This window comes from Salmo salar, chromosome 09 (genome assembly GCF_965601325.2).
Source record: "Salmo salar chromosome 09, fSalSal1, whole genome shotgun sequence".
In the NCBI taxonomy this organism is placed as follows: Eukaryota; Metazoa; Chordata; class Actinopteri; order Salmoniformes; family Salmonidae; genus Salmo; species Salmo salar.
The window spans coordinates 77176599-77202802 of NC_138299.1; the positions used below are offsets into that span (position 1 = coordinate 77176599).

Genomic DNA, 26204 nt, shown 5'->3' on the forward strand with positions numbered 1-26204 from the left:
TTAGCCAAGCCAACAAAATATCCCTTTTTGTTGTATCGTGTTGACAAGTACACAGAAAACATTGTGTATAATTCAATTTTAAAAAAGGCAGACAAATGAACATGACATTGGTTACTCTGAAACATTTATTCACTCATACAGTATCGCTGTAAACAAATGTGCTGAAAACAGTGGGGGAGATAACACTTATCCAGAACAATGACAGATACAGGTCATTGATCGATTTGATTGCAGTACAGCAGAGGTTGGCTCAGGCAGTGTCAATGGGATGATGTGGTGGAAACTTGTTTCAATGATGAATATAAAAACACAGCCAGCTGAAGACTAAAAAAAAAAAAATATATATATATATAGGATCGATAAAGAAATCAGCATGAAGAGCGGAAGAACCATCCAGTTTAAGTTCAGAAACTTTCAACATAATGCCAAAACTACCTCAATCCTCTCAAAAGTCCAAGATAGACAAAAACCCTACCGTAACCTGACCAACATCATGCACGCTAGTCATAATCAGGAAAGTCAGAGGACATACACAGAGGAACGCATTCAATGCAAGTAGCTACATAATAACATGATCCCATTCAAGCAAGGAACAAGACAAACCTTTAATCAATATGAAAAAAAGCCACCAGCTCGGAGAAATAGCAAGATACCGTAGATATTATAAAATACTTTAAATCAGGGTCTGTGTGTTCAGGAAATAACTTGGTTTTTGGGTCCCCCGTCCAAGGCACTCTTACAGCAAGGCTATTTGTGGAACGACAGTGAAATGTTTAAAAAAATAAATAAAAACATTCCAATAACTTTAAGGGATTTAACACCCAAGTTTTCTAATGATCCTCAAATCTGTTGTCTTTAGATTAACGCCTACATTCAATCAGTTCAAGCGTTAACCGGCGATAGCAGGCAACCGCTTAGCGGATGTTTTGGTGGTGTCGCAGGTGAGTGGAACTGTCAAATCAGTGAGCAGCTGCTCGATCATTGTAACAAAGCCACATCCGCCGCACTCACATTAGAAGTTCAGAATGAGAACGTGAAGGCTATATAGAAATAATTATGCTCAAATTGAAAAATCATTAAACAAAATGAGGATTTCTATCAGTGTAATCGAGGTGTAGATTACATTCCAGTGTTCGAACTTGTAAACAAGTCTGCATGTGTTTTTTCTTAATGCGACTGCATGCTGGGAGCCACTTGTGGATTTGACAGCTCTAACGCAGTTCCACCTCCAACACCGTCAAAACATTAGCTCCGCGGCTGTCTGCTAAAGCAGATCTGATTGAATTGGGCCCTAAAACTCAAGGACAGAAAGTTCATTGGCACAGAGGAACACATTGGCAAACAGTCTGGTGCCCTTGGATTGGACATGAATTGGTCCAGAATAATAACACAGCTTAAAACAGTCACTCAATATTACTATTTTGAAACCTCTGTGAGAAAATTCAAGTTTTGGATCATTGAGCCAGCATGAATTAGCATGCCATTTTCATAAACTCTAAAAAGATCTAGCTTGTATGTGCGTTTGTAAAAAAGAAAATCCATAAAATAAGGGCACTTAAAATACACAACCTGAACTGGAAGCCTCAAATTCAGAGAAGACAAATGAATTATTGCATAGATATCATGAGACCATAGAGGTCATAGGTCATGAGGAGAGAAGGGGGGCACACTACACATACGGTATGATAATGTACATACATTCCAACTTCAGTGACAGTAGGTAAGTCTAACCAGAAATACTAAGCTTTGGTCGTACACATAATTATTGGTGTCGTAATACTGCAGTGACAAAAAAAGTGAGCCATCACTCCCAATGGAGTGTAAATGTGTTGGGGAACAGTTTGTGATATATTAAAATAACCAAAAAGGAAATACTGTGCAAAAGGAATGACGCTTAAATAACCAAATTATACACCGAGTGTACAAAACATTAGGAACACCTCTTTCCATGACAGACTGACCATGTGAATCCAGGAGAAGGTTATGATCCCTTATTGAGGTTACCACTTCAAATCAGTGTAGATGGGGAGGAGACCGGTTAAAGGATTTAAGCCTTGAGACGAGGGTTGTGTTTGTGTGCCATTCAGTGGGTGAAATCAGTAAAACAAAATATTTAAGTGCATTTGAACGGTGTAAGGTGCCAGGTGCTCCGGTTTGACTGTGTTAAGAACTGCAACGCTGCTGGGTTTTTCACACTCAGTTTCTTGTGTTTAAGGACATCCAGCCAACTTGACAGCTGTGGCGAAAATTGAAGTCAACATATGCCAGCATCCCTGTGGAACGCTTGACACCTTGTGGAGTCCATGCCACGATGAATGTTTTGTATACTCCGTGTATAATGCTATGATAATTGGGAGTCTAAAGCCTTGTTCACATTGGCAGTTTGAAGTAACTAAAAAAAAAAATGCATATACGATTCAAATCTGTTCTTTTTCCTGCAGTATGAACAGAAACATATTTCAAGCCACATTTCAAAACACCTTCGTAGGTTGGTTGAAATCAGGTACCAATCAGATTCCTGGCCATGCAACTTGTGTCTGAACGGTCAAATCAGATTTATTTGCCCGCAAATGGTTTTTAGACTTATTTGGCATATCTCGTTGCTTGCTAGCCACTCTGTTGACAGTTTGACAAGAACGTGGTAGCTAACGAGCTTGTTAATTGTTTACTAATTAGTGAATGTGCTAGTTGACTGCCTTGGCTAGTCAAAAAGGACTCATTGCTACACCACCAATCCGCCTACACCACTGCACGCACACACCCATCATTACTATGGCAACTAGTGTAGCCATGTAAGCAAATGGACTGCTGTCTGAACAAACACAAATCTGATTTGGTCACTTGTAACTTGCTGTTTGGACAGTTAGTATTCCAAAACAGAATTGAAAAACACTGATTTTAGCTTTAAGGCCTGCAGTGTGAACAAGGCTTAAGTAGTATGATGTATATAAATATCTTTGGGTGATTCTTTCATGTTTATAGCTTGAAAGAAGGCAGAACATTTAATCTCTTCCTATTAGTGTCTACTCTAGGCTTCTTTCTCCATCCATTCTCCCCTTCTCTCTCTCTCTACCGGCCTTCCATCATCTTGGTATCTCCTTCCCTGGACTCAGGTTTACTTGGCCCCGCCCCTTCACATTTTCTGGGACCTGATAGGCTGCTTGGCTCAGGTGAAACGTCCACATGGGCCCTCTGATGCATGAGGCCCTTCCGTCCATGACTCCGCCTCCGCTGCCCTGGAGACCGCCGGTGACTGTTAGCAATCTACATCGCCGAATAATAAAAAAGGTAAGAAAGGGTAAGAAAAATGGTAGCTTTCTTTTCTCTTTCACCTCTTCTCCATCTTTTCCTCCTCTTACCTGTTCATTCCTTAGGTCCTCATCGTCCAGTTCGTTGATGGACTGCATGAGAGAGAAGAGGTTCATCCTGCCACTGCGACTGGGGCTCTGAGAGGACGCCTAGAGAAGGGAGGATATTAAAGATGGATAAACAGGTTGGTTTTGACATTGGTTCAATGTAATATAAATGTTAGAAAAGGTTTTGTCATGTCACTTGTAAGAGAGGTTGCCCACCTTGTCACTGTCGTGTACAGTGATGAGGGGATTGGCTGCAGACGGTTCCGTGGGTGGGGCGGCCGGTTCCGTGGGTGGGGCGGCCGGTTCCGTGGGTGGGGCGGCCGGTTCCGTGGGTGGGGCGGCCGGTTCCGTGGGTGGGGCGGCCGGTTCCGTGGGTGGGGCGGCCGGTTCCGTGGGTGGGGAGGCCGGTTCCGTGGGTGGGGAGGCCGGTTCCGTGAGTGGGGAGGCCGGTTCCGTGAGTGGGGAAGCCGGTTCCGTGAGTGGGGAAGCCGGTTCCGTGAGTGGGGAAGCCGGTTCCGTGATTGGGGAAGCCGGTTCCGTGAGTTGGGAAGCCGGTTCCGTGAGTTGGGAAGCCGGTTCCGTGAGTGAAGCTTCTGCGCCAGTCTCAACCTTGGGGGCAGGGTCTTCAAATACCTAGTCAAGACAGAGATTGAGAAGTCTTTTGATTGCACCTCAAAAGGATTCACAAAATACAAATAATCTGTATCTTCACAATATCATCCTAACTAGGGCTGTTACTGTGACGTGTCATGACCTTGATGTCACCATTGCCTTTGATTCTAAGCAATGTTGTGCTGCTATTTTTATTGACCAAAGCTTTTGATATGGTAGACCAGTGGTTCCTAAACTTTAGTCTCGTACCCCTTCAAACATTCAACCTCCAGCTGCGTTCCCCCTCTAGCACCAGAGGTCAGCGCACTCTCAAATGTTTTTTTGCCATCATTGTAAGCCTGCCCCACACACAATACATTTATTAAACAAAGAATGAGTGAGTTTGTCACTTCCCATGAGCCGGGTTGTGATAAAAAGCTCTTATAGGACCAGGGCACTAATAATTTTGCTCTTTATTTAGCCATCTTACATATAAAACCTTTGTTCATCAAAAATTGTGAGTGACTCACCACAGGTTAATGAAAAGCGTGTGCTTGAAAGGATGCACAACTCTGCAATGTTGGTTTGTATTGGAGAGAGTCAGTCTTAAAATCATTTTCCACATACAGTCTGTGCCTGTATTTAGTTGTTTTCCTGCTAGTGAGGGCCAAGAAGCCAATCTCACATAAGTACGTGGTTGCAAAGAGCATCAGTGTCTTAATGGCACGATGAAACTGAGCGCAGCCCAATCCAGAAACCTGGCAGTGGCTTCTGATTAAATTTTCACAGAACCGCTTGCTGCAATTTTGATGAGGCTCTCTTGTTCAGATATCGGGAAGTGGACTGGAGGCAGGGCATGAAAGGGGTAACGAATCCAGTTTGTGTTGTCCATTTCGGGAATGTACCTGTGTAATTGCGCATCCAGCTCACTCAGGTGCATCGCTATATCACATTGTCCGTAAGATTGAGTTAATTTGCACACACACAACCACAAAAAACCATACAATGATGGAAAGACCTGTGTGTTGTCTTTGTTAATGCAGACAGAAGAGCTCCAACTTCTTAATCATAGCCTCAATTTTGTCACGCACGTTGAATATAGTTGGAGTCCCTGTAATCCTAGAATCAGATAATTCAGGCGAGAAACAAAATAAATAAACACCCAGATAGGCCAGTCGTGTGAGAAACGTCATCATGCAAGCAGTCAGACAAGTGAAAATGGCCAGTAAACAAAACTAAGCGCAACTCTCAATTTATAAAAAACATCAATACTTTGCCCCTTGATAACCAGCGCACTTCTGTATGTTGTGAAAGCGTTACATGGTCGCTGCCCCTATCATTGCATAATGCAGAAAATACATGTGTCCAGAGGCCTTGCTTTAACAAAGTTAACCATTTTCACTGTAGTGTACAAAACATCTTTCAAGCTGTCAGGCATTCCCTTGGCAGCAAGAGCCTCTAGGTGGATGCTGCAGTGTACCCAAGTGGCATCGGGAGCAACTGCTTGCACGCTTGTTACCACTCCACTATGTCTCCCTGTCATGGCTTTTGCACCATCAGTACAGATACCAACATATCTTGACCACCAAAGTCCATTTGATGTCACAAAGCTGTCCAGTACTTTAAAAATATCCTCTCATATTGTCCTGGTTTCCAGAAGAGGATGTCTTCCTTAATTGACCCCCATAAATATAACAACGGGCATATACAAGGAGCTGTGCCAGGCCCGCCACATCTGGTGACTCATCCAGCTGTAACGCATATAATTCACTTGCTTGTATGCGTAGTAATTGTTTCAAAATATCTCCTGCCATGTCATTGATGCGTCGTGAAACAGTGCTGTTTGATGAATATATTGTCTGTATAGTTTTTTGGGCCTTTTCCCCCAGCATTGTCCCAGCCATATCCGCAGCAGCAGGAATAATTAAGTCCTCCACTATAGTATGGGGCTTGCCTGTCCTAGCCACTCGGTAGCTCACCATATAAGACGCTTCCAGACCCTTTTTATTAAATGGTATCTGTTGCTTTTATACAGGTCTTACTACTCGAAAGTCGTCTTTATTCTCGCTCAAACTCACGTGGCTTATTTTGCAAATTGTCTGGTTTCGTTTCTAAATATCTGCGCAAGAGTGAAGGTTTCCCGCGAGAGAGTAACAGTTAATGTGATTGGATGTTAATTATTTTACTAGGCTAACTGTATTTGACATTGTGTTAATTCGCTGAATACTAGATGGTTTAATTTTCTTTTTGGCAGTGGAATGAGGCTACTCTTGGGGGGGAAAAAAAAAAAAAAAACTCACCCAAAATGTATAGCCCCGTTGGAAAATATGAAATGTACTGTTTGAAAATGTGAAGAAAAAAAAACACGATTTAATCTATATAATTTGGCGTACCCCCGACGGCATTCCCCAGTTTGGGAATACCTGCGGTAGACCATTCCATTCTTGTGTGCCGGCTGAGGAGTATTGGTGTCTCAGAGATCTTTGGCTTGGTTTGCCAACTACCTCTCTCAAAGAGTGCAGTGTATAAAGTCAGAACATCTGCTGTCTCAGCCACTGCCTGCCACCAAGGGTGTACCCCAAGGCTCAATTCTGGGCACCACGCTCTTCTCAATTAACATCAACAACATAGCTCAGGCAGTAGGAAGCTCTCTCATCCATTTATATGCAGATGATAGTCTTATACTCAGCTGGCACCTCCCCGGATGTTGTGTTAAACGCTCTACAACAAGCTTTCTCTGCCCTTAACCCTGTTCTGAACACCTCCAAAACAAAGGTCATGTGGTTTGGTAAGAAGAATGCCCCTCCCCACAGGTGTTTTTACTACCTCTGAGGGTTTAGAACTTGAGGTAGTCACCTCATACAAGTACTTGGGAGTATGGCTAGACGGCACTGTTCTTCTCTCAGCACATATCAAAGCTGCAGGCTAAAGTAATATCTAGACTTGGTTTCCTATATCGTTAGCAGTCTTTCACCCCAGCTGCCAAACTAACCCTGATTCATATGACCAGCCTTCCCATGCCAGATTACGGAGAAGTAATTTATAGATCGGCAGGTAAGGGTGCTCTCGCGTGGCTAGATGTTCTTTACCATTCGGCCATCAGATTTGCCACCAATGCTCCTTATAGGACACATCACTGCACTCTATACTCCTCTGTAAAATGGTAATCTCTGTATACCCGTCACAAGACCCACTGGTTGATGCTCATTTATAAAACCCTCTTAGGCCTCACTCCCCCCTATCTGAGATATCTACAGCAGCCCTCATCCTCCACATACAACACCCCTTCTGCCAGTCACATTATGTTAAAAGTCCCCAAATCACACATCCCTGGGTCGCTCCCCTTTTCAGTTCGCTGCAGCTAGCGACTGGAACGACCTGCAACAAAACACTCAAACTGGACAGTTTTATCTCAATCTCTTCATTCAAAGACTCAATCATAGACACGCTTACTGACAGTTGTGGCCGCTTTGCGTGATGCATTGTTGTCTCTACCTTCTTGCCCTTTGTGCTGTTATCTGTGCCCAATAATGTTTGTACCATGTTTTGTGCTGCTGCCATGCTATGTTGTCGTCTTAGGTCTCCATGTAGTGTTGTCGTCATGCGTTTTGTCCTATATTTTTAATCCCAGCCCTCATCCCCGCATGAGGCCTTTTGGTAGGCCGTCATTGTAAATAAGAATTGTTCTTAACTGACTAGCACAATAAAAAAAGGTTAAATAAAAAAAATGACCGCAGTCAAATCCCATGTGACCATTAAGTCAAGGTAACTAGGCTACTCCAAAACGGTTCTCTATAAATGAAAGGCGCTGATGGGGTTAGCAGGTTTCGTATGCTACTAATGGTCATTAAGTTGCTAATGGACAAAAGAACGCAGAGTACCAGGCCCTCTAACCACTGACATCAATACACATGGTTGATGATATTACTAGTTTATCTAGCTTGTTCTGCGTTGCATATAATCGATGCGGTGCCTTTTAATTTATCATAGAATCACAGCCTACTTCGCCAAACGGGTGATTTAACAAGCGCATTCGTAAAAAAAAAAAAAAATCACTATCGTTGCACCAATGTGCACCTAACCATAAACATCAATGCCTTTTAAAATCAATACACAAGTATATATTTTTAAACCTACATATTTAGTTAATATTGCCTGGTAACATTAATTTCTTTTAACTAGGGAAATTGTGTCACTTCTCTTGCGTTCTGTGCAAGCAGAGTCAGGGTATATGCAGCAGTTTGGGCCGCCTGGCTCGTTGCCAACTGTGATACCATTTCTTCCTAACAAAGACCGTAATTAATTTGCCAGAATTGTACATAATTATGACATAACATTGAAGGTTGTGCAATGTAACAGCAATATTTATACGGTTCCGTATTTCACTGAAAGAATAAACGTTTTGTTTTCTAAATTATAGTTTCCAGATTTGAACATATTAATGACCTAAGGCTCGTATTTCTGTGTGTTATTATATTAAGTCTATGATTTGATATAGCAGGCTGACTGAGCGGTGGTATGCAGCAGCAGGCTCGTAAGCATTCCTTCAAACAACACTTTCCTGCATTTGCCAGCAGCTCTTCAAGCATTGCGCTGTTTATGACTTCAAGCCTATCAACTCCCAAGATTAGGCTGGCAATACTATAGTGCATCCAATAGTCAAAAGGTATATGAAATGCAAATCGTATATAGAGAAATAGTCCTATAATAACTACAACCTAAAACTTCTTACCTGGGAATATTGAAGACTCATGTTAAAAAGGAATCACCAGCTTTCATATGTTCTCATGTTCTGAGCAAGGAACTTAAACGTTGGCTTTTTTACATGGCACATATTGCATTTTTACTTTCTTCTCCAACACTTTGTTTTTGTATTATTTAAACCAAAATTAAACATGTTTTATTATTTATTTGAGACTAAATTGATTTTATTTATGTATTATATTAAGTTAAAATAAGTGTTCATTCAGTATTATTAAATATATATTTATATAAATATATATTTTTTTCCCCTTTTCTCTCTCAATCGGCATCGGCTTTTTTTGTTCCTCCAATAATCGGTATCGAAAAATCATAATCCGTCGACCTCTAGTTGTAATAGTAGAATACTGCCCTTGTCCACGCTCAAAAATGTTTCATGCCTCAAATTTTGCATTCTGAAAACACGCATGTATTGACCATGGCATTCAATTTCCACATTTTTATATTTAAATAGACCGCTATTATTCGAAATGTCTCATCCATCCACCAAACCACTCCACGCTCCAAGTGAGACACTCTCCCACAGTAGAGGGAGAAAAACATGTTATTGCAACATTTCAAGTTGCAACTGCAGGAAAATCGTTTTGAAAGCAAATACTGTTGGAGACAAGGGTCTCAGCTTTCTGTATGTGTTACATGTATTTGCCAACTCTCCATATGGACAGCTGGGGACCTTTTTTAACCAAAGTATCTGGTAGGCTATGGCTTTGAGATATAAAGTGCATTCGGAAAGCATTCAGGCCCCTTCACTTTTTGTTACGTTATAGCCTTATTCTAAAATGGATTACATTGAGGGTGGAAAAAAATGACCTACCCAATACCCCATAATGACGAAGCAAAGAGGTTTTTAAAAAAAGAAATACCTTATTTACATTAGTATTCAGACCCTTTGCTATAAGACACGAAAGTGAACTCCGGTGCATACTGTTTCCATTGATCATCCTTGAGATGTTTAAACAAGTATTCATGAATACTCAGTACTTTGAAGCACCTTCGGCAGCGATTACAGCCTAGTCTTCTTGGGTATGACTCTACAAGCTTGGCACACCTGTATTTGGGGAGTCACTCCCACTCTGCAGATCCTCTCAAGCTCTGTCAGGTTGGATAGGGAGCGTCGCTGCACAGCTATTTTCAGGTCTCTCCAGAGATGTTCAATCGGGTTCAAGTCGGTGCTCTGGGTGGGCTACTCAAGGACATTCAGAGACTTGTCCTGAAGCTACTCCTGCGTTGTCTTGGCGGTGTGCTTAGGGTCGTTGTCCTGTTGGAAGGTGAACCTTCACCCCAGTCTGAGGTCCTGAGCGCTCTGGAGCAGGTTTTCATCAAGAATCTCTGTACTTTGCTCCGTTCATCATGACTAGTCTCCCAGTCCCTGCCGCTGAAAAAACAGCCGCACAGCATGACGCCGTCACCACCATGCTTCACCGTAGGGATGGTATTGGCCAGGTGATGATTGGTGCCTGGTTTCCTCCAGACGTGACAATTGACATTGACAAAAAGAGTTCAATCTTGTTTTCATCAGACCAGAGAATCTTGTTTCTTATGGTCTAAGTCCTTTAGGGGCAGTTTGGCAAACTGGCCACTCTACCATAAAGGGCTGATTGGTGGAGTGCTGCAGAGATGGTTGTCCTTCTGGAAGGTTCTCCATCTCCACAGAGGAACTCTGGTCACCCTGAGAGCTACATCGGTCTCTTGGTCATCTCGCTGACCTTCTCCCCAAATTGCTCAGTTTGGCCGGGCGGCAAGCTCTAGGAAGAGTCTGTGGTTCCAAACTTCCTCTATTTAAGAATGATGGAGGCCACTGTGTTCTTGGGAACCTTCAACGCTGCAGACATTTTTTTGGTACCCTTCCCCAGATCTACACCTGTACACAATCCTGTCTCGGCGCTCCATGGACAATTCCTTGAGTCTCATAGCAAAGGGTATGAATACTTATGTAAATAAGGTATTTCTAAAAACCTGTTTTCGCTTTGTCATTATGGGGTATTGTGTGGAGATTGAGGGGGGGGGGGGGGGGGAAATGTGATTTAAACCATTATAGAATAAGGCTGTAACTTAATTAACTGAATTTTGAAAAAGTCAATGGGTCTGAATACTTTCTGAATGCACTGCATGTGTGAAATTAGTTTTGATTTAAAAATGAGCCATTATCAGCTGCATGGGCATGCCATCAGAATGCACTTTAATAGCGAATGTAGGACTCTTTTACCGAGTAGGCTACGCTGTTGTAAAGCGATGCAATTTGTGCCTAATATTAGGAGTTGAGAAATAAATCAAGCCTGGTAGAGGCCATCAAAACTCTGTTCACACGTGATTGCATAAAGAAATGTTGCGCTATGACTCGGTTTGAGGGCTCCAACCCGGTTCAGCTTATCAACCAGATAATTATCTTAGCCTGTTTTTAAAAGGTATTGGTCACTGACAGAGCTCCTCTGTGGAGATGGGAGAACCTTCCAGAAGGACAACCATCTTTGCAGCACTCCACCAATCAGGCCTTTATGGTAGAGTGGCCAGACGGAAGTAAAAAGCAAATGATAGCCCGCTTGGAGTTTGCCAAAAAGGCACCTAAAGTACTCTGACCATGAGAAACAAGATTCTTTGGTCTGATGAAACCAAGCTTGAACTCTTTGGCCTGAATGCCAAGTCTGGAGGAAACCTAGCACCATCCCTACAGTGACACATGGTGGTGGCAGCATCATGCTGTGGGGATGTTTTTCAGTGGCAGGGACTGGGAGACTAGTCAGGATTGAGGAAAGATGAACAGAGCAAAGTACAGAGAGATCCTTGATGAAAACCTGCTCCAGAGCACTCTGCCTGGGGTCGAAGGTTCACCTTCCTACAGGAAACTAAGCACACAGCCAAGACAATGCAAGAGTGGCTTTGGGACAAGTCTCTGAATGTCCTTGCGTTGGCCAGCCAGAGCCCGGACTTGAACCCGATCAAACATCTGCAGAGAGACCTGGAAATAGCAATGCAGCGACAATCCCCATCCAACCTGCAAGAGCTTGAGAGGATCTGCAGATAAGAAACTTCCCAAATACAGGTGTGCCAAGCTTCTAGTGTCATACCCAAGAAGACTAGGTTGTAAATCACTGCCAAAGGTACATCAAAGTACTGAGTAAAGGGTCTGAATACTTATGTAAATGTAATATCAGTTATTATACATTTGCTAAAAACCTGTGTTTCTGCTTTGTCATTATGGGGTAATGTGTGTAGATTGATGAGAATAAACAAACTATTTAATCCATTTTAGAATAAGGCTGAAACGTAACAAAATGTGGAAAAAGTCAAGGTATCTGAAAAGTTTCCGAACGCACTGCATTTGTTATAGCCCTAATATGTAAAGACAATATTAAATATAGAATCGTCTGATGGGTGAGACTATTATTACTTGTGAATGAGAGACTAATTAACAGCGTGTGCAGTCTAGGCTAGAAACTGAGCCATTTCACATGATAGCTTTTTACTCTAAACACAGAACAGCCGCTTCATGTCCGCACTCCCTCGGCAATCGTATGAGGAAAAAGATGCATTTTATTCAGCCATGTTCACTTATAGTCTTCTTAATATAAAATCATAAAATAATGTCACGGGAATTATAAGCACATCTTGCCTGCTAAATGAACAGCCTTGGCTGCCATTGGCATGGCGCATAGCCAGATAACATACAGTAGGCCAACTTAGAATATGAAATTCTGTTCTTCTGAAATACATTTTCTTCATATCATGTTTCTTAAGATCTGCCTAAAATAATGGATTTACTGTGATGGTGTAAATTAAATGGATTTATTAGACTTTAAAAAAAGTAGTTGTTCTAAAGGCGGTTTGTATACTTTGGAGATGCTTAACGTGTTTATGTTAATTTGAGGTCAATTACCATGAGACTAGCAGTCATTTGCATGACAGTTACTGGCTGACAAAATGTAATGATCACCACAGCACTAATCCTAACCAAAAACATTCTGTAACTTTTACCTCTTTATCTGCCTCATCAACTTCATCCGGACTCTCCATCTCTTCTTCATCCTCCTCCTCGTCATCACCTCCTCCTCCTCCTCCTCCTCCTCCTCCTCCTCGTTGCTGCGTGAAGCAGCAGACCTCTTTCTCTTCTCTCGCGACATCCGCCTCCAGAGAGCACTGTGGCGCTGCTGACTGGAATGGAGGGTACAGTGAACATACAGGTGATGTCGACGATATCATAACCGCCATCGATAAGAGACATTACTGTGCAGCCATATTCATCGATCCTGGTCAAGGCTTTCGACTGTCAATCACCACACTCTTATTGGCAGACTCAACAGCCTTGGTTTCTCAAATGACTGCCTCGCCTGGTTCACCAACTACTTCTCAGACAGAGTTCAGTGAGTCAAATCGGAGGGCCTGTTGTCCGGACCTCTGGCAGTCTCTGTGGGGGGAACACAGGGTTCAATTCTCAGGCCGACTCTTCTCTGTATACATCAATGATGTCGCTCTTGCTGCTTGCGATTCTCTGATCCACCTCTACGCAGATGACACCATTCTGTATACTTCTGGCCCTTCTTTGGACACTTAACTAACCTCCAGAGGAGCTTCAATGCCTTACAACTCTCCTTCCATGGCCTCCAACTGCTCTTAAATGCAAGTAAAACTAAATGCATGCTCTTCAACCGATCGCTGCCCGCCCACTCAGCATCACTACTCTGGACGGTTTTAACTTAGGTATTTGTAGTTGTCCACATATTCTAGGTGTCTGGTTAGACTGTAAACTCTCCTTCCAGACTCACATTAAGCATCTCCAAACCAAAATTAAATCTAGAATTGGCTTCCTATTTTGCAACAAAGCATCCTTCACTCATGCTGCCAAACACACCCTCGTAAAACTGACCATCCTACCGATCCTCGACGATGTTATTTATAAAATAGCCTCCAACACTCTACTCAGCAAATCGGATGCAGTTTATCACAGTGCCATCTGTTTTGTCACCAAAGCCCCATATATACTACCCACCACTGTGACCTGTACACTCTCGTTGGCTGGCACTTGCTTCATATTCATCTCCAAAGCCACTGGCTCCAGGTCATCTACAAGTCTCTTCTAGTTAAAGCCCCGCCTTATCTCAGCTCACTGGTCACCATAGCAGCACGTGCTCCAGCACGGTCACCCCCAAAGCCAATTCCTCGATTGGCCGCCTTTCCTTCCAGTTCTCTGCTGCCAATGACTGGAACGAACTGCAAAAATCTCTGAAGCTGGAGACTCATATCTCCCTTACTAGATTTAAGCACCAGCTGTCAGAGCAGCTCACAGATCACTGCACCTGTACATAGCCCATCTATCTACCTACCTCATCCCCATACTGTATTTATTTATCTTGCTCCTTTGCACCACAGTATCTCTACTTACACAGTCATCTTCTGTACATCTACCATTCCAGTGTTTAATTGCTATATTGTAATTACTTCGCCACCATGGCCTATTTATTGCCTTAACTCCCTTATCTTACCTCATTTACACACTGTACTTTTTCTACAGTATGTTTGATTATTCCATGTGTAACTGTTTTGTGTGTCAATCTGCTGTGCTTTATCTTGGCCAGGTCACAGTTGTAAATGAGAACTTGTTCTCAACTAGCCGACCTGGTTAAATAAAGGTGAAATAAAAATAAAGTCACACACACAAACCAAACACACGATAAATGAATATGCTGACCTGGCGTTAAGGATGCCGCTGTAGGTGTGGAGTTGCTTCATGAAGCCGACATTGGGCTGGACGATGGGCCTGCGGTCCCTGACGTAGGACAGAGCCACCTCCAGGGGCCAGCGCTGCTGCTTCATGGCGTACGCCACCACTGTGGACCCAGAGCGAGACACGCCCATCTTACAGTGCACCAGCACCGCCTTGCCACTCTGCCTGTATGGGGGGAGAGAGGGGCTGTGTTATCATTGTGCGACTACGATGGAGAGTGTCATTGTGCGACTGTCGCTGGTTTATCCAGGGGGGCACAACGTTACAGAACATTCAAACAGTAAAAAAAAGATTTATAGAAAAAACAAATCTATGTCAAAGCCATATCGTTACAGTACAATGCAGGGAGAACGTATAGGAGAGAGAGGGGAGGAGGAAGAGGAGGGTGGGACTACCTGGCTGTGTTGATGAAGGTGTATGTGTCTTTCCAGTGTGACAGCAGGTCTGTAGCCTCCACGTCATAAACCCTGATGTTCATGTAGCTGAAGGACTCTGGGAAGAAGTTATCGATCTCCCGCGTAATGTTCAGGATGTAGCCCACACTGAAACGTTGGCAGAAACTTAAGTTACCGAGCAACCACACAACACTTTGGCTTGCTTGTTTGCACACTCACCTTATACAAGTCAATAACAAGAGCATACGCACACCAACACAGTAAATGAAAGGTTTACTTGTTTTTCTGTAGCTCCTCAAAGTTGGCAGCATTCCACTCAGACCCCTAAAAGAGAGAGACAGAGCCTTATTCACTGAAGACGAGGGGACACTAGAGGGCCAGAGCTTTATATTCAACAGCTGTCAACACTAGGCTCTGAAAAGGGAAGTTCGAGTCATGCGACATACTCTTGGTTGCAGCACACTTCCCGTGGCTCAGTTCATAGAGCATTGCACATACAATGCCAGGGTTGTAGGTTTGATACTCACAGGGGGACCAGTACCAAAATGTATGAACTTTATGCACTCACTACTGGAAGTCACTCTGGATAATAGCATCTGCTAAATGACTCAAATGTAAACATTTACTTCCTGTCATGATCAGCCCCGAGGAGATTTCCTTACAACAACTGGTCCAGTGTCATATACTCTTTACAACCTCATGATTAAGGTTAGGGGCTACTGCTGAGTGGATACTGCTGAGTGGCATCTGATTCCAGAGCTGTGGTTAGGGGCTACTGCTGAGTGGCATAAGCCAAAGGTCAAATGTGACAGAGTCAGATGGGACTCACCAGGAACAAATAGTCAAATATTTTGGAGGGCTTGTCCATCTGCGCCATGGTGACCATCATTTCGTTGTCGATGTATTCCTTGTAGTTCTTCATATCCATGCCTATCCTGGTCTCCAGGGCACTGCGGACCTAGGGAAGGAGACAGGAAGAGGATGGCCAACTGATCAACAGCACAACGCCATGTTTGCACCCTCTGGGAATTCAATCCATCCACGAGGTTATAAGGGGTGGTGAGCTCTGGTTGTGACTTGGCTGGTTCAAAAGGTTTGTGTTACAAGTGAGGTGTCATAGATCCGGACACAAAACTCTTCAAGTCATTAATTTAGGTCACAGACTGTAGACAGACTGCCTCTATATTACCAGAAAATGTATTTACTTCTACTTGTATTTCAGACAGCTATGTCAGCCATTGTTTGTCTGTGACCTTGACAAGTATTGGTCTTCTTGCATACTTTGGGGCTTGTTCCAATATATAACATCACATTTCTTGTCCTTCTCTGTGGTACCTGTTTGGAGGTGATGTTTTCCAGGTCCTCTGTTCTCATGATGTCTCGGAGTTCCTCTTTGATCTGCCTCTCCACAGACACCCTCTCCGACGAGCTGTGCAGAGACAAGAGTATCACTACCCGCTTCCCCTTACACAGTTCACCAACACACACCCACAGACATAGAATAAAACTTTGTCCATCATATTGAATGTGAGGATCCTCTCCAGAACACCCTGGCTGACCCCAAACCCCTTTAATTTCCTGATTAAGAACAGGTGTCACCTTGCTTTAAACATTTTTTTATAGAGTTCTACCAGAGCCATGTCATCCTCATACTTGAAAAGGCTCACATTGCTTCCTTGGATCTTCAGCTCATTAGTGTAGATAGAGAACAACAGTGAAAGGACACACCCCTGTGTTCAGGGTCAGTTCAACAGAGGGGGCCCCATTCATGAGGACCCTCTGTAGGCGATCAGTTAAAAAGTCCTTGATCCAACCTGCGAGGCCTCCATTGATATTCAGGTCCAGTAGTCGTTTCAGCAGTGTGTATTTGCATTGTATTAAAAGCTGAACTAAAATCAATAAATAAAATGTGATTTCGCATGATGAAGGTTACTAGCCACCATGTTCACCAAGGTCAGGGTAGCATCCTCAGTCCTCCTCTGTGTCTTATGGGCAAACTAACAGATCCAGTTGATCTGCTATGGAAAGGTTAAGGTGCTTACTAACAACCCTTTCCATGCATTTGTCCAAAAGTGGTGTGAGGGCCACAGGTCGAAAGTCATTTGGCCCCTCATTTGGTCGACACCTTCCAGGATTTTGGCACTGTACAGGTGCTCATCAGGAGTTGAAACAGTCGTGTGAGCACTCCCTTAAGCCGGTCGGCGCAGACCTACAGTACTTGCCCCATAGTCCGTCTGGGCCCGATGCTTTGTGTGACATGAAGCATGAGGCCACCTCGTTCTCTTATCTGAACCAGAGAGGATTTGGGGATACTTGCACATATTTGTTTACATTCGTCTAACATAAAACCAGTTTAGGTCATTTACAAAGGTTGAACAGTCTGACATATTATCGTTCTCTATTTTCTTCCCATCATTGCATTAAGCCCTTCCCATGCTTGTCTTGCCTGTACAGAACCTCTGCTCCACTTTATCCTAGGTCCAGGCACATAGACCAGAATAATGGTAATTTGTCCGAACTCGTGTGGTAGATAGAATGTTACCGATGGGTGCCTGGTGCACACTAGTCCAATCACATTACACAGCGTGGCCCAAGTATTCTCTACAAAGATACATTGATTTGTGACGTTGTGTCTCGATCTGCTCTAAAGACAGTGTAGCCATCAATGTTCACATTTAACTTGGCAAGTCAATTAAGAACAAATTCTTATTTACAATGACGGCCTGCACCGGCCAAACCCGGACGACGCTGTGCGCCGCCCTATGGGAGTCCCAATCACGACCGGTCGTGATACAGCCTGGTCCTGCTTGAGCAACGTTTCTGTAAAGCAAATTAAATTACTTCCCCTAAAGTCCTCTTCAAATGTAGCCCTTGCCGCTAACTCATCCAGTTTGTTATTTAATGACCGCACATTTCACAGGGCTCAAGAGGTGGTATCAGGAACAGGGAGCGGGTGACGGCTTCCCAGCCTCCGTACTCTGTTCCCGATACCACCTCTTGAGCCTCGCCTCTTAGCTCCCCTTTTTGACTTTGTAGAACAACCATCAGGCAAGGCAATGCTGTTTTGGAGTGTGAGCTTTATCTCGGAAAGAGAGCAGAAACTCATGAGTAGGTGATGGTGGTTGATTTACTCACGGAATCTCTACAACCTCTGGGAGTGATTGTAAAGTTCTCCGCATATTACAGCGATTAGGATTAAGGTCGTCACACATGCTACGAACAATACTGTTAAACTTGCGACGCACTTAGATGTCGATAAAACTAAACAAAATGTAACGATAACTATAAAAACAAAGAATATAACAAACACTATAAACAAACAATATAACAAACAATTCACGCAGGTGAGCTCAGGGTCAGGCAGCATTGCCGCGCCCCCTAGGGTGTCAAAAATAAATAGACACACCTCTGTCCGGCGCTGTCCCTCCTGATTGACTCCAGGCCTGTCATGGCTCCCCACTCGTTTAGACAGAGGCGATTAGACTCCACATGCCCATAGTAGTGTTGGGCCCAGTCCAGCCCACAGCCTGGAATCACTGCACCCTTCACCGCCCGCTCACAGCAGCCATGCAGCGCCTGCAGCACTGACCTGGGGACAGCGAAAGACACATTAGGCGCAGGGGTGGCGAGGGCCTGATTGGCGTCACAGTTTTGCCCCAGCTAACACACCTGATTCCAATAATCACCTAATCATGATCTTCAGTTTAGAATGCAATTTGATTAATCAGCTGTGTTGGCTAGGGATGGAGAAAAAGTGCAGTGGTGGAAACGTACCCAATTGTCATACTTGAGTAAAAGTAAAGATATCTTAATAGAAAATGACTAAAGTAAAAGTTACCCAGTAAAATACTACTTGAGTAAATGTCTAAATGTATTTGGTTTTAAGTATAAAAAGTAAATGTAATTGCTAAAATGTACTTAAGTATCAAAAGTAGGCCTCCTGAATGGCGCAGCGGTCTAAGGCACTGCATCGCCGCGCTAGAGGCGTCACTACAGATCTGGGTTCAATCCCAGTCTGTGTCGCAGCTGGCCGCAACCAGGAGACCCATGAGGCGGCACACAATTGGCCCAGCGTTGTCCGGGTTCAGGGAGGGTTTGGCCACTCTAGCGACTCCTGTGGCGGGCCGGACGCATGCACGCTGACACGGTAGCCAGTTTGTACGGTGTTTCCTCCGACGATGGGACAAGACTAACTACCAATTGGATATCACGAAATTGTGGAGAAAAAGTGGCATCAGACGGCACCATTTTCTTGGATTTAATTATTTTTTGTACCGATAGCCAGGGGCACACTCCAACACTCAGACATCATTTACAAATGAAGCAGGTGTGTTTAGTGAGTCCGCCAGATCAGAGGCAGTAGGGATGACCAGGGATGTTTTCTTGATAAGTGTGTGAATTAGACAATTTTTCTGTCCTGCTAACGATTCAAAATGTAATGAGTACTTTTGAGTATCAGCGAAAATGTATGGCGTAAAAAGTACATAATTTCTTTAGGAATGTAGTTAAGTAAAAGTAGTCAAAAATATAAAAGTACAGATACCCCAAAAAACTACTTAAGTTGTACTTTCAAGTATTTTTACATAAGTACTTTACACCACTGAAAAAGTGTGACATCAATAAGGCCCTCGACAACTGGAGTTGGCCACCCCTGCAGGACCTACACACGGGAAGAGGCAAGGCCATGACAGATGAAAGCGTAGAGGTTGTAGGTCATTCTATTACAGTACTGAAAAGGAATATTGTGTGTGTGTGTGTGTTTACTTTATGGAAACAGAATTAAAGTCTGTACGGAAACAGGCTTGAATAAAACCTAAAACTCAGTCTGTATGGAAACAGGCTTGAATAAAACCTACCACATGGTCTGTATGGAAACAGGCTTGAAGATTCTTGTCTCTTCTGCTGACGTGACACTGAACCCACTGAGGAGGGAGATTGAGAGAGAATGTGTGCAAGACAGATGGATGGTGTGAGAATGAGAGAGAGAACACCGTTAACTGTGTGAGCCTGCTGATGGCAGAAACCAGTCTGTGGGTGTGAGTGTCAGATCAAAGACCGTCTGTATCAAACAGACACACAGCATGTGAGCCCTATAACTAGGCTTGGCCGAATATACCATTTAAGGGGGTATTTCAAAATCCAGCTGGTATAAAAAAAAATGTTGAAATCCCAAAGAATATAAAGTTGAGTACAACTATAAGAAGTCTAAGATGTGTCCAAAAAATGATATGCAGTTCAGGACTGCAGCTAACCATTTGGTTTGTTAACTTACTAGCTAAGTGTCTAGATAAATCCTCTTGGTTGGAGCCGACATTCAATTCCCTCTTGGATAAAGATCCCTGTTGCCTAAATTGTTTTGTGAGTCAAATGTGTCATTATTATTATAATTTTCTAATTAGCGCCCCTTGTACTTACTTATGGTAATACCGTATACCCCAGTATAGTACAGAAATGGTATGAAAATCTGGATAGAGCCCTAGCCTACATATTCTCTACATTACAACTACACAGAACAGGCAGGGCTACAAAACCAAAACTCTAATGCTGTTTCTGGGGTTTTATTTAGCTCCAGATCTGAACATGTCCTCAAAAGCTCTTTCATACTCCTAGTTAAGATCGGAGGTGGAGTAATCTGATCCTAGATCTGTGGTAAAAGGAAACTTCTTGCTTGTGCCGACACTCCTGCACACTCAGGTCAATGAGCAACACAATCCTGACCACATTCCAGAACAGCCAAAAGCACTATATAAACTTTACAGTCAACACATTGTTAGCAAACCTTTATAAAGTACTTACAGTGCATTCGGAAAGTATTCAAAGCCAATGACTTTTACAACATTTTGTTACATTACAGCCTTATTCTAAAATGGACTAAATAAAACATTTTCCACATCAATCTACACACAATACCCCATAATGACAAAGGGAAAACAGGTTTAGACATTTTTGCAAATTTATTACAAATTTAAACTTAAACACCTTATTTACATAAGTATTCAGACCCTTTGCTATAAGACTCAAAATTGAGCTCAGGTGCATCCTGTTTCCATTGATCATCCTTTAGCGCTCAGGACCTCAGACTGGGGCGAAGGGTCACCTTCCAACAGGACAACGACCCTAAGCACACAGCCAAGACAATGCAGGAATGACTTCAGGACAAGTCTCTGAATGTCCTTGAGTGGCTCAGCCAGAGCCCAGACATGAACCCGATCGAACATCTCTGGAGAGACCTGAAAATAACTGTGCAGCAACGCTCCCCATCCAACCTGACATAGCTTGAGAGGATCTGCAGAGAAGAATGAGAGAAACTCCCCAAATACAGGTGTGCCAAGCTTGTAGCGTCATACCCAAGAAGACTCTAGGTTGTAAATCGCTGACAAAGGTGCCTCAACAAAGTACTGAGGAAAGGGTCTGAAATCTTATGCAAATGTGATACTTCCTCTTTTTTTTGCAAACATTTCTAAAAACCTATTTTTGCTTTGTCATTATGGGGTATTGTGTGTAGATTGATGAGAATTGTATTTAATACATTTTAGAACAAGGCTGTAACGTAACAAAATGTAGATAAAGTCAAGGGGTCTGAATACTTTCCGAATGCACTGTATGTGATGAATGCAGATGTTAAAAGTGTTGACATAAGGGGTGACATAGTGACAAAAACAGATGTAATTCAGGTACATAAACAGAGAGATTACTCATTGGTACTATTATGTTTGGCCAGCCTCCAAGATGCTAGGCCAACCGTGGAACAGGCTCAGCTAGCTATTTCCTAGTTTCCTCATTTGACTCCTGCACTCAGGAAATACATCCATTTTTCTCTGTTTCTAATGGCAGTGGGTTTTCTCCCACTTCTTACCCATCTCCGTCCAGGTATACTTGTGTGGCACTCCATATGGGCACAACCATACCGATAGTACACTGATCACTGAAAGACACAGAGACAGACTGTTTTCATCCCTCGGTTTTGGCAACATTTACTAGATTTATTTTTAACACAAGTCGTTCTCTAGTCTAGACCCATCTGATGTATCCATGGAAACATGTTAATGGTTATGGCATGGAACACACCTGTCTGTGTTGGGGAAGTCCATGCCCAGGAGAATGCTCTCCTGTTTGTTACTGAGGGTGGAGACCACGATCAGATACCTCACTCTGACTGGACTCACTGACTCCAATCTCACCGCCTGCAAGGACAGGGGGAGGTAGGAGAAGAGAGGTGAAGGGGAGGTGAGAGGGAGGTAGGAAGGAAGGAGAGAGGGAAGAACAGTGGGATAAGCATAATAAGGGGTGAGAGAGGGGTAAAGGGCATTTATGAATGTGTAAGTGGATGTTACTAGTGGATGAGTGCCAGTCTGTGTGTGCCAACACGCCAACTCCTTGTTATGCCAAACATGTTTGGGCTTGACAATGAGCAATGGAGTTGGCAAGAGCACCAACAGATCTGGGACCAGATCTAGGATGTTACATGTTGGTGGTGTATAGGGCGAGATACCATCCTTGCTATAATGCTTTGAGACCTAGTGAAAAGCATTACATGAATGTGACCCGTTAGTAGATGCTTTTAACATTACATTACTCAGTGCTCCGGGCATCACGCCTGTTATAGTCATGCAATTGTAACAGAGGTGGTTTGGTGAAGCACGTAACAGTGATGAGTAACCCTGGCTGAAGAGAGACCTGAAGAATTGCATTATCCCCATAAGCTGATGCCCAGGCATTATCTAAGCACTAGCACAGTGTTGTGGTATGCATACCACAGATGACCCAAGTTTAAACCGTCACACAATGCCAGTCCTATCCATTGTATGCTTATTCTATACATTCTACCGGTGGTCATGTGACAGCTGATGGGTCTCACCAGTTTGATAGTGTCCTCTGGTCTTAGTAATGACACCATGGCATGCAGATGTCTGTGCTGTGTGTCTGAAGCTCCCCCCCCCAGCTTCAGGGGTGAAGGAGAGTGATTGGGTGATGTCTCTTCATGAGGCTCCTCCCTCTCTCCTTCCAAGAGAAGGACGGCCCCCTTGACCAGAGCAAAGCTCTCCCTGTTATGGGGGATTTAATTATTATTCCTGTATTATGAATTACTGTGCAACTGTATATTATGTTATTGTGCAGGAATGGTTGTAAATATATAAACATACATACACATGTGTATGTATGTTTATATTTACAACCATTCCTGCACAATAACATAATATACAGTTGCACAGTAATTCATAATACAGGAATAATACATACATACATACATACATTCCTGCACAATAACATAATATACAGTTGTATATATATATATATATATATATAAAACATTTTCTCTGCAAGTTCAAATGTTCACAACATACATATCAAAACTGTAGTTATTTTATCCAAACTATAGAAACATTTAATTCACAACCAAAAGACCAACAACAACAAAAAGTATACCTTTTCTGAAGTCTCCCTCTTCTTGGAATGCTTTCATCCTTCAAGAAATTATTTGAAAGATGATTAATTCACTAACCCTTTAGCCCAAACGGACTGGCACTGGCTATCATGCAAACTCCCTGTCAATCATTGCAATTCACTTGACAATGACCACAATGGAGTTGGCAAGAACACAAACAGATCTGGGACCAGGTTATAAACTCTTCACTGTGAAAATCTACAATCTGATAAATATGTCATCTTTTGTTACATGATGAAGTCTGCTGACTACAGAGTGACAAACCTCTTTAATTATAGAGTCATTCCATTGATTACAGGAGAAATCTAAAGTGCCGTGTCCTGAAAGAATGAGCAGGATCACTTGTAAAATGTGCAGCTACAAAGATAAGAGGCAGAGGAAACAACTACGGAAGTTAAAGACCGAGGGACACAGAGAAAGGAGGGAGACGGGGATAAGAAACAGAGGAATAGAAAAGACAAAACAGAGAGGGGAAAAAAGAGTAAAAACAGAATGCATGAGGGAGTGGGGTTTAGCAGTGTGAGTGAGTGAAACTTGAGACAGTAACATTACCTGTTATGCAACTGACATGTCTAGACAGACAGGAGAAAAAAAAGAGTAGAGGGGTGCTGGAGACGAGGAGGACAGGAGAGGACAGGAGAGGAGCGTTGAGGGTTTGAAAGGAGGAGAAGGAGAAAAAAATGAATTAACAGTAGTAGAGATTTGAGACTCAATGACAGTAGAATGCGGGCGGGGGGGGGGGGGGGGGGTAGGGCAAAGTTATGTCCGCCAGCCTGGGGAAGCTGGGAACAGAAAAGTGAAAATGTCGCCTGATGTATTGGCACACTCGTAACATACCAAAGAGGCCTTGGAATTAACAACGTTTAAATGAGCCTATTAAAGTTGCTCTAAAATGTTTAAAGAGAAGTGAAAGAGAGAAATACAGAAGGAGTGAGGGGAGAAATGATAAGGACATAAGGAGGATAATTGTTATCATTTGGTGTGGTGGTTTCAAGGGTTAGGCAGCAGGAGTAGATTTGACTACTGTAGTCACCCACAAATACAGATACACTGTGACATAATGTACCTTGACTGTAATCACACCTGATTCAATTAGTCAACTATCACCAAGCCCTTGACTAATTGAATCGGGTGTGCCAGTTCAGGGCTACAACACATATGTGAAATGTTGGGTGGTCCACGAGGAGAGGGTTGGGAAGAACTGATCTATGGCATGTTGTGCCCTCTAGTTATCTGCTTTATCGCTGCATGGCCGATGTTTTGGGGTGGGGGTGCTGACATTTGTCTGGGGGGTGCAGAGGAAATATTTTGTTGAGGCGTGGGCCAGGGGGTACGAAATATCTCTCCGCTCTGCTGACGAGTAGTTTTCTCCGCTCATACAGGAGTAATAAAGGCCTAGAGCACTAATTTTGTGGAACAACATATTAAACCATTTTAAATAACAAAAAAAAAATCGTATTTATTGTGATTTATCAGGGGGTGCTGCAGCGCCCTCAGTAGCCCTACTTCCAGAGGCTATGCCATCTTCTCTACCAGAGAGCATCAAAGACCCTTGACATCCACAGGGTACAATGACTTGATGACATCGAGAATAGAATAAATACATCAAGCAGGACACTGGACAGCTTCAGGCAATGATTGTTGTTCATTAAATCAAAGAAGATATATTCTAGATGAATAGGCAATAGCAGGCGTAGCCAGTGCATCAAATCGCACACTGTTATGATGTGAAGGCAATGTCATGGAAAATAAAAAGTCTAGTATTTCTACATTGAGATGTGCGCGGGAAAGGGGACTCACCGGAGCCGTGGAGATGGACGGGGGCCGGTGCAGGGTCAGCAGAGCCATAGCAATGCACGGCTCGGTTCGCAGGTTCTTCACAAGCGTCTTGCGAGACGCGGGCAGGGGGGTTCCTCAAATATGTGGGCGTGGTGGCGAGGATGTAATCACAAATCTGGAACGTAGTTGGAGCGGATGATCAAATACCCGTTTCTAAAGATACAGTATGCTCTGCAGACAACCTAGATAGTGGAGGAGACGTCAATGGACATTTGAAACGTAACGTTATAGTTAGGCGTCACATGGAAGATAGCCATTGTAGTGACATGCCAAGCATTCCTTCACAATGTCCACGTATGGTTATGAAATAATCGTGGGCTGTACTGCGCTCGAGTGCACATCACACGCAAAGATCCCCCCAAAACATAATATATATATATATATACACACAATTAAACAATAGCTAACTAACTAGTCGTGTCTGAAAAATACCAACATTTGAGAAGCTAGAACATGGAGTTGATGTCATATGGAAGACATCAATTCTGTTTGAGTTGACGGTGCTGTTGATCGACTACAAATCAACAAGCTGTGCTAGCTAACAAGCTAGTCAGGACGTAATTTACAGTCGATAGGCAACTGATCCATATGCTAGTTAGCTAAAAACAAGCGTGAAAGTGATAGAGAACGATCGAGCAAGAGTTCCTCTATTACCTACTTCCGACAAAATGCCTACTTATTTTGTATTTGGACGCTTCTCCCTCACACGCAGTCAGCTTCGATAGACAGCTATTTTTAATAATTCGCTTTGGCAAAAGTTGCTCCACTCTGATATCCAAATTAAAGGAGAGTTTATTATTTAATGGAACCAGGAAGAAAATATATCGGCACGGAAAAGTAAACATGCCCTTACAAGGAGGGGCGTGGAGGAATGGTTCTCTTAAAGGGGAAAGGACAATATTTATTTAAGAATATCCCAATCTCTCTCAAAATGATGTTGTTTTACTTCTGTAAATTATCTGCATCAATCCGGTTATTCTGTTATTTTTTTTTATTTCTAGTGTAGACTACTTTCCAGAACCATATTACTTGTTGTATAACTGATGTATGCCTTTAGCAAACTACATTGATACATTTATTTGGGGCGGCCTAGTGGT

The 26204-nt window shown here is 43.1% G+C and overlaps 1 protein-coding gene across 6 annotated transcripts; it reads right to left on the reverse strand.

Moving 5' to 3' along the window:
* Positions 1-107: 107 nt before the first annotated feature.
* On the reverse strand, positions 108-25960 carry LOC106611700 (protein phosphatase Slingshot homolog 3). 6 transcript variants are annotated; one of them, XM_014212186.3, is made up of 17 exons: positions 25784-25960; positions 25069-25222; positions 23250-23287; positions 22681-22867; positions 21891-22006; positions 21679-21747; positions 19679-19744; positions 18229-18411; positions 16158-16251; positions 15652-15780; positions 15100-15146; positions 14823-14969; positions 14392-14592; positions 12681-12857; positions 3573-3989; positions 3360-3458; positions 108-3264 (listed from the first exon to the last, which is right to left on the reverse strand). In XM_014212186.3, exons 2-16 carry the CDS (start codon positions 25114-25116, stop codon positions 3422-3424), a joined length of 1956 nt encoding a protein of 651 aa, XP_014067661.3. In that variant the 5' UTR covers positions 25117-25222; positions 25784-25960; the 3' UTR covers positions 108-3264; positions 3360-3421. The 6 variants fall into 6 exon arrangements, with proteins under 6 accessions (XP_014067661.3, XP_014067655.3, XP_014067656.3 ...); XM_014212180.3 differs by having other exon boundaries at positions 25766-25960; XM_014212181.3 differs by having other exon boundaries at positions 25069-25289; positions 25766-25960.
* Between the last annotated feature and the right edge of the window lie 244 nt (positions 25961-26204).

Excerpts from the sequence above, each read along its gene's own strand:
- LOC106611700 (XM_014212186.3), bottom strand. The coding sequence starts at position 25,116 with ATGGCTCTGCTGACCCTGCACCGGCCCCCGTCCATCTCCACGGCTCCG. Across the intron at positions 21,748-21,890 it reads GACTTCCCCAACACAGACAG|TGATCAGTGTACTATCGGTA; the intron begins GTGTGTTCCATG and ends TGTGTCTTTCAG. Across the intron at positions 14,970-15,099 it reads GAGGAGCTACAGAAAAACAA|TGTGGGCTACATCCTGAACA; the intron begins GTAAACCTTTCA and ends CCAACGTTTCAG.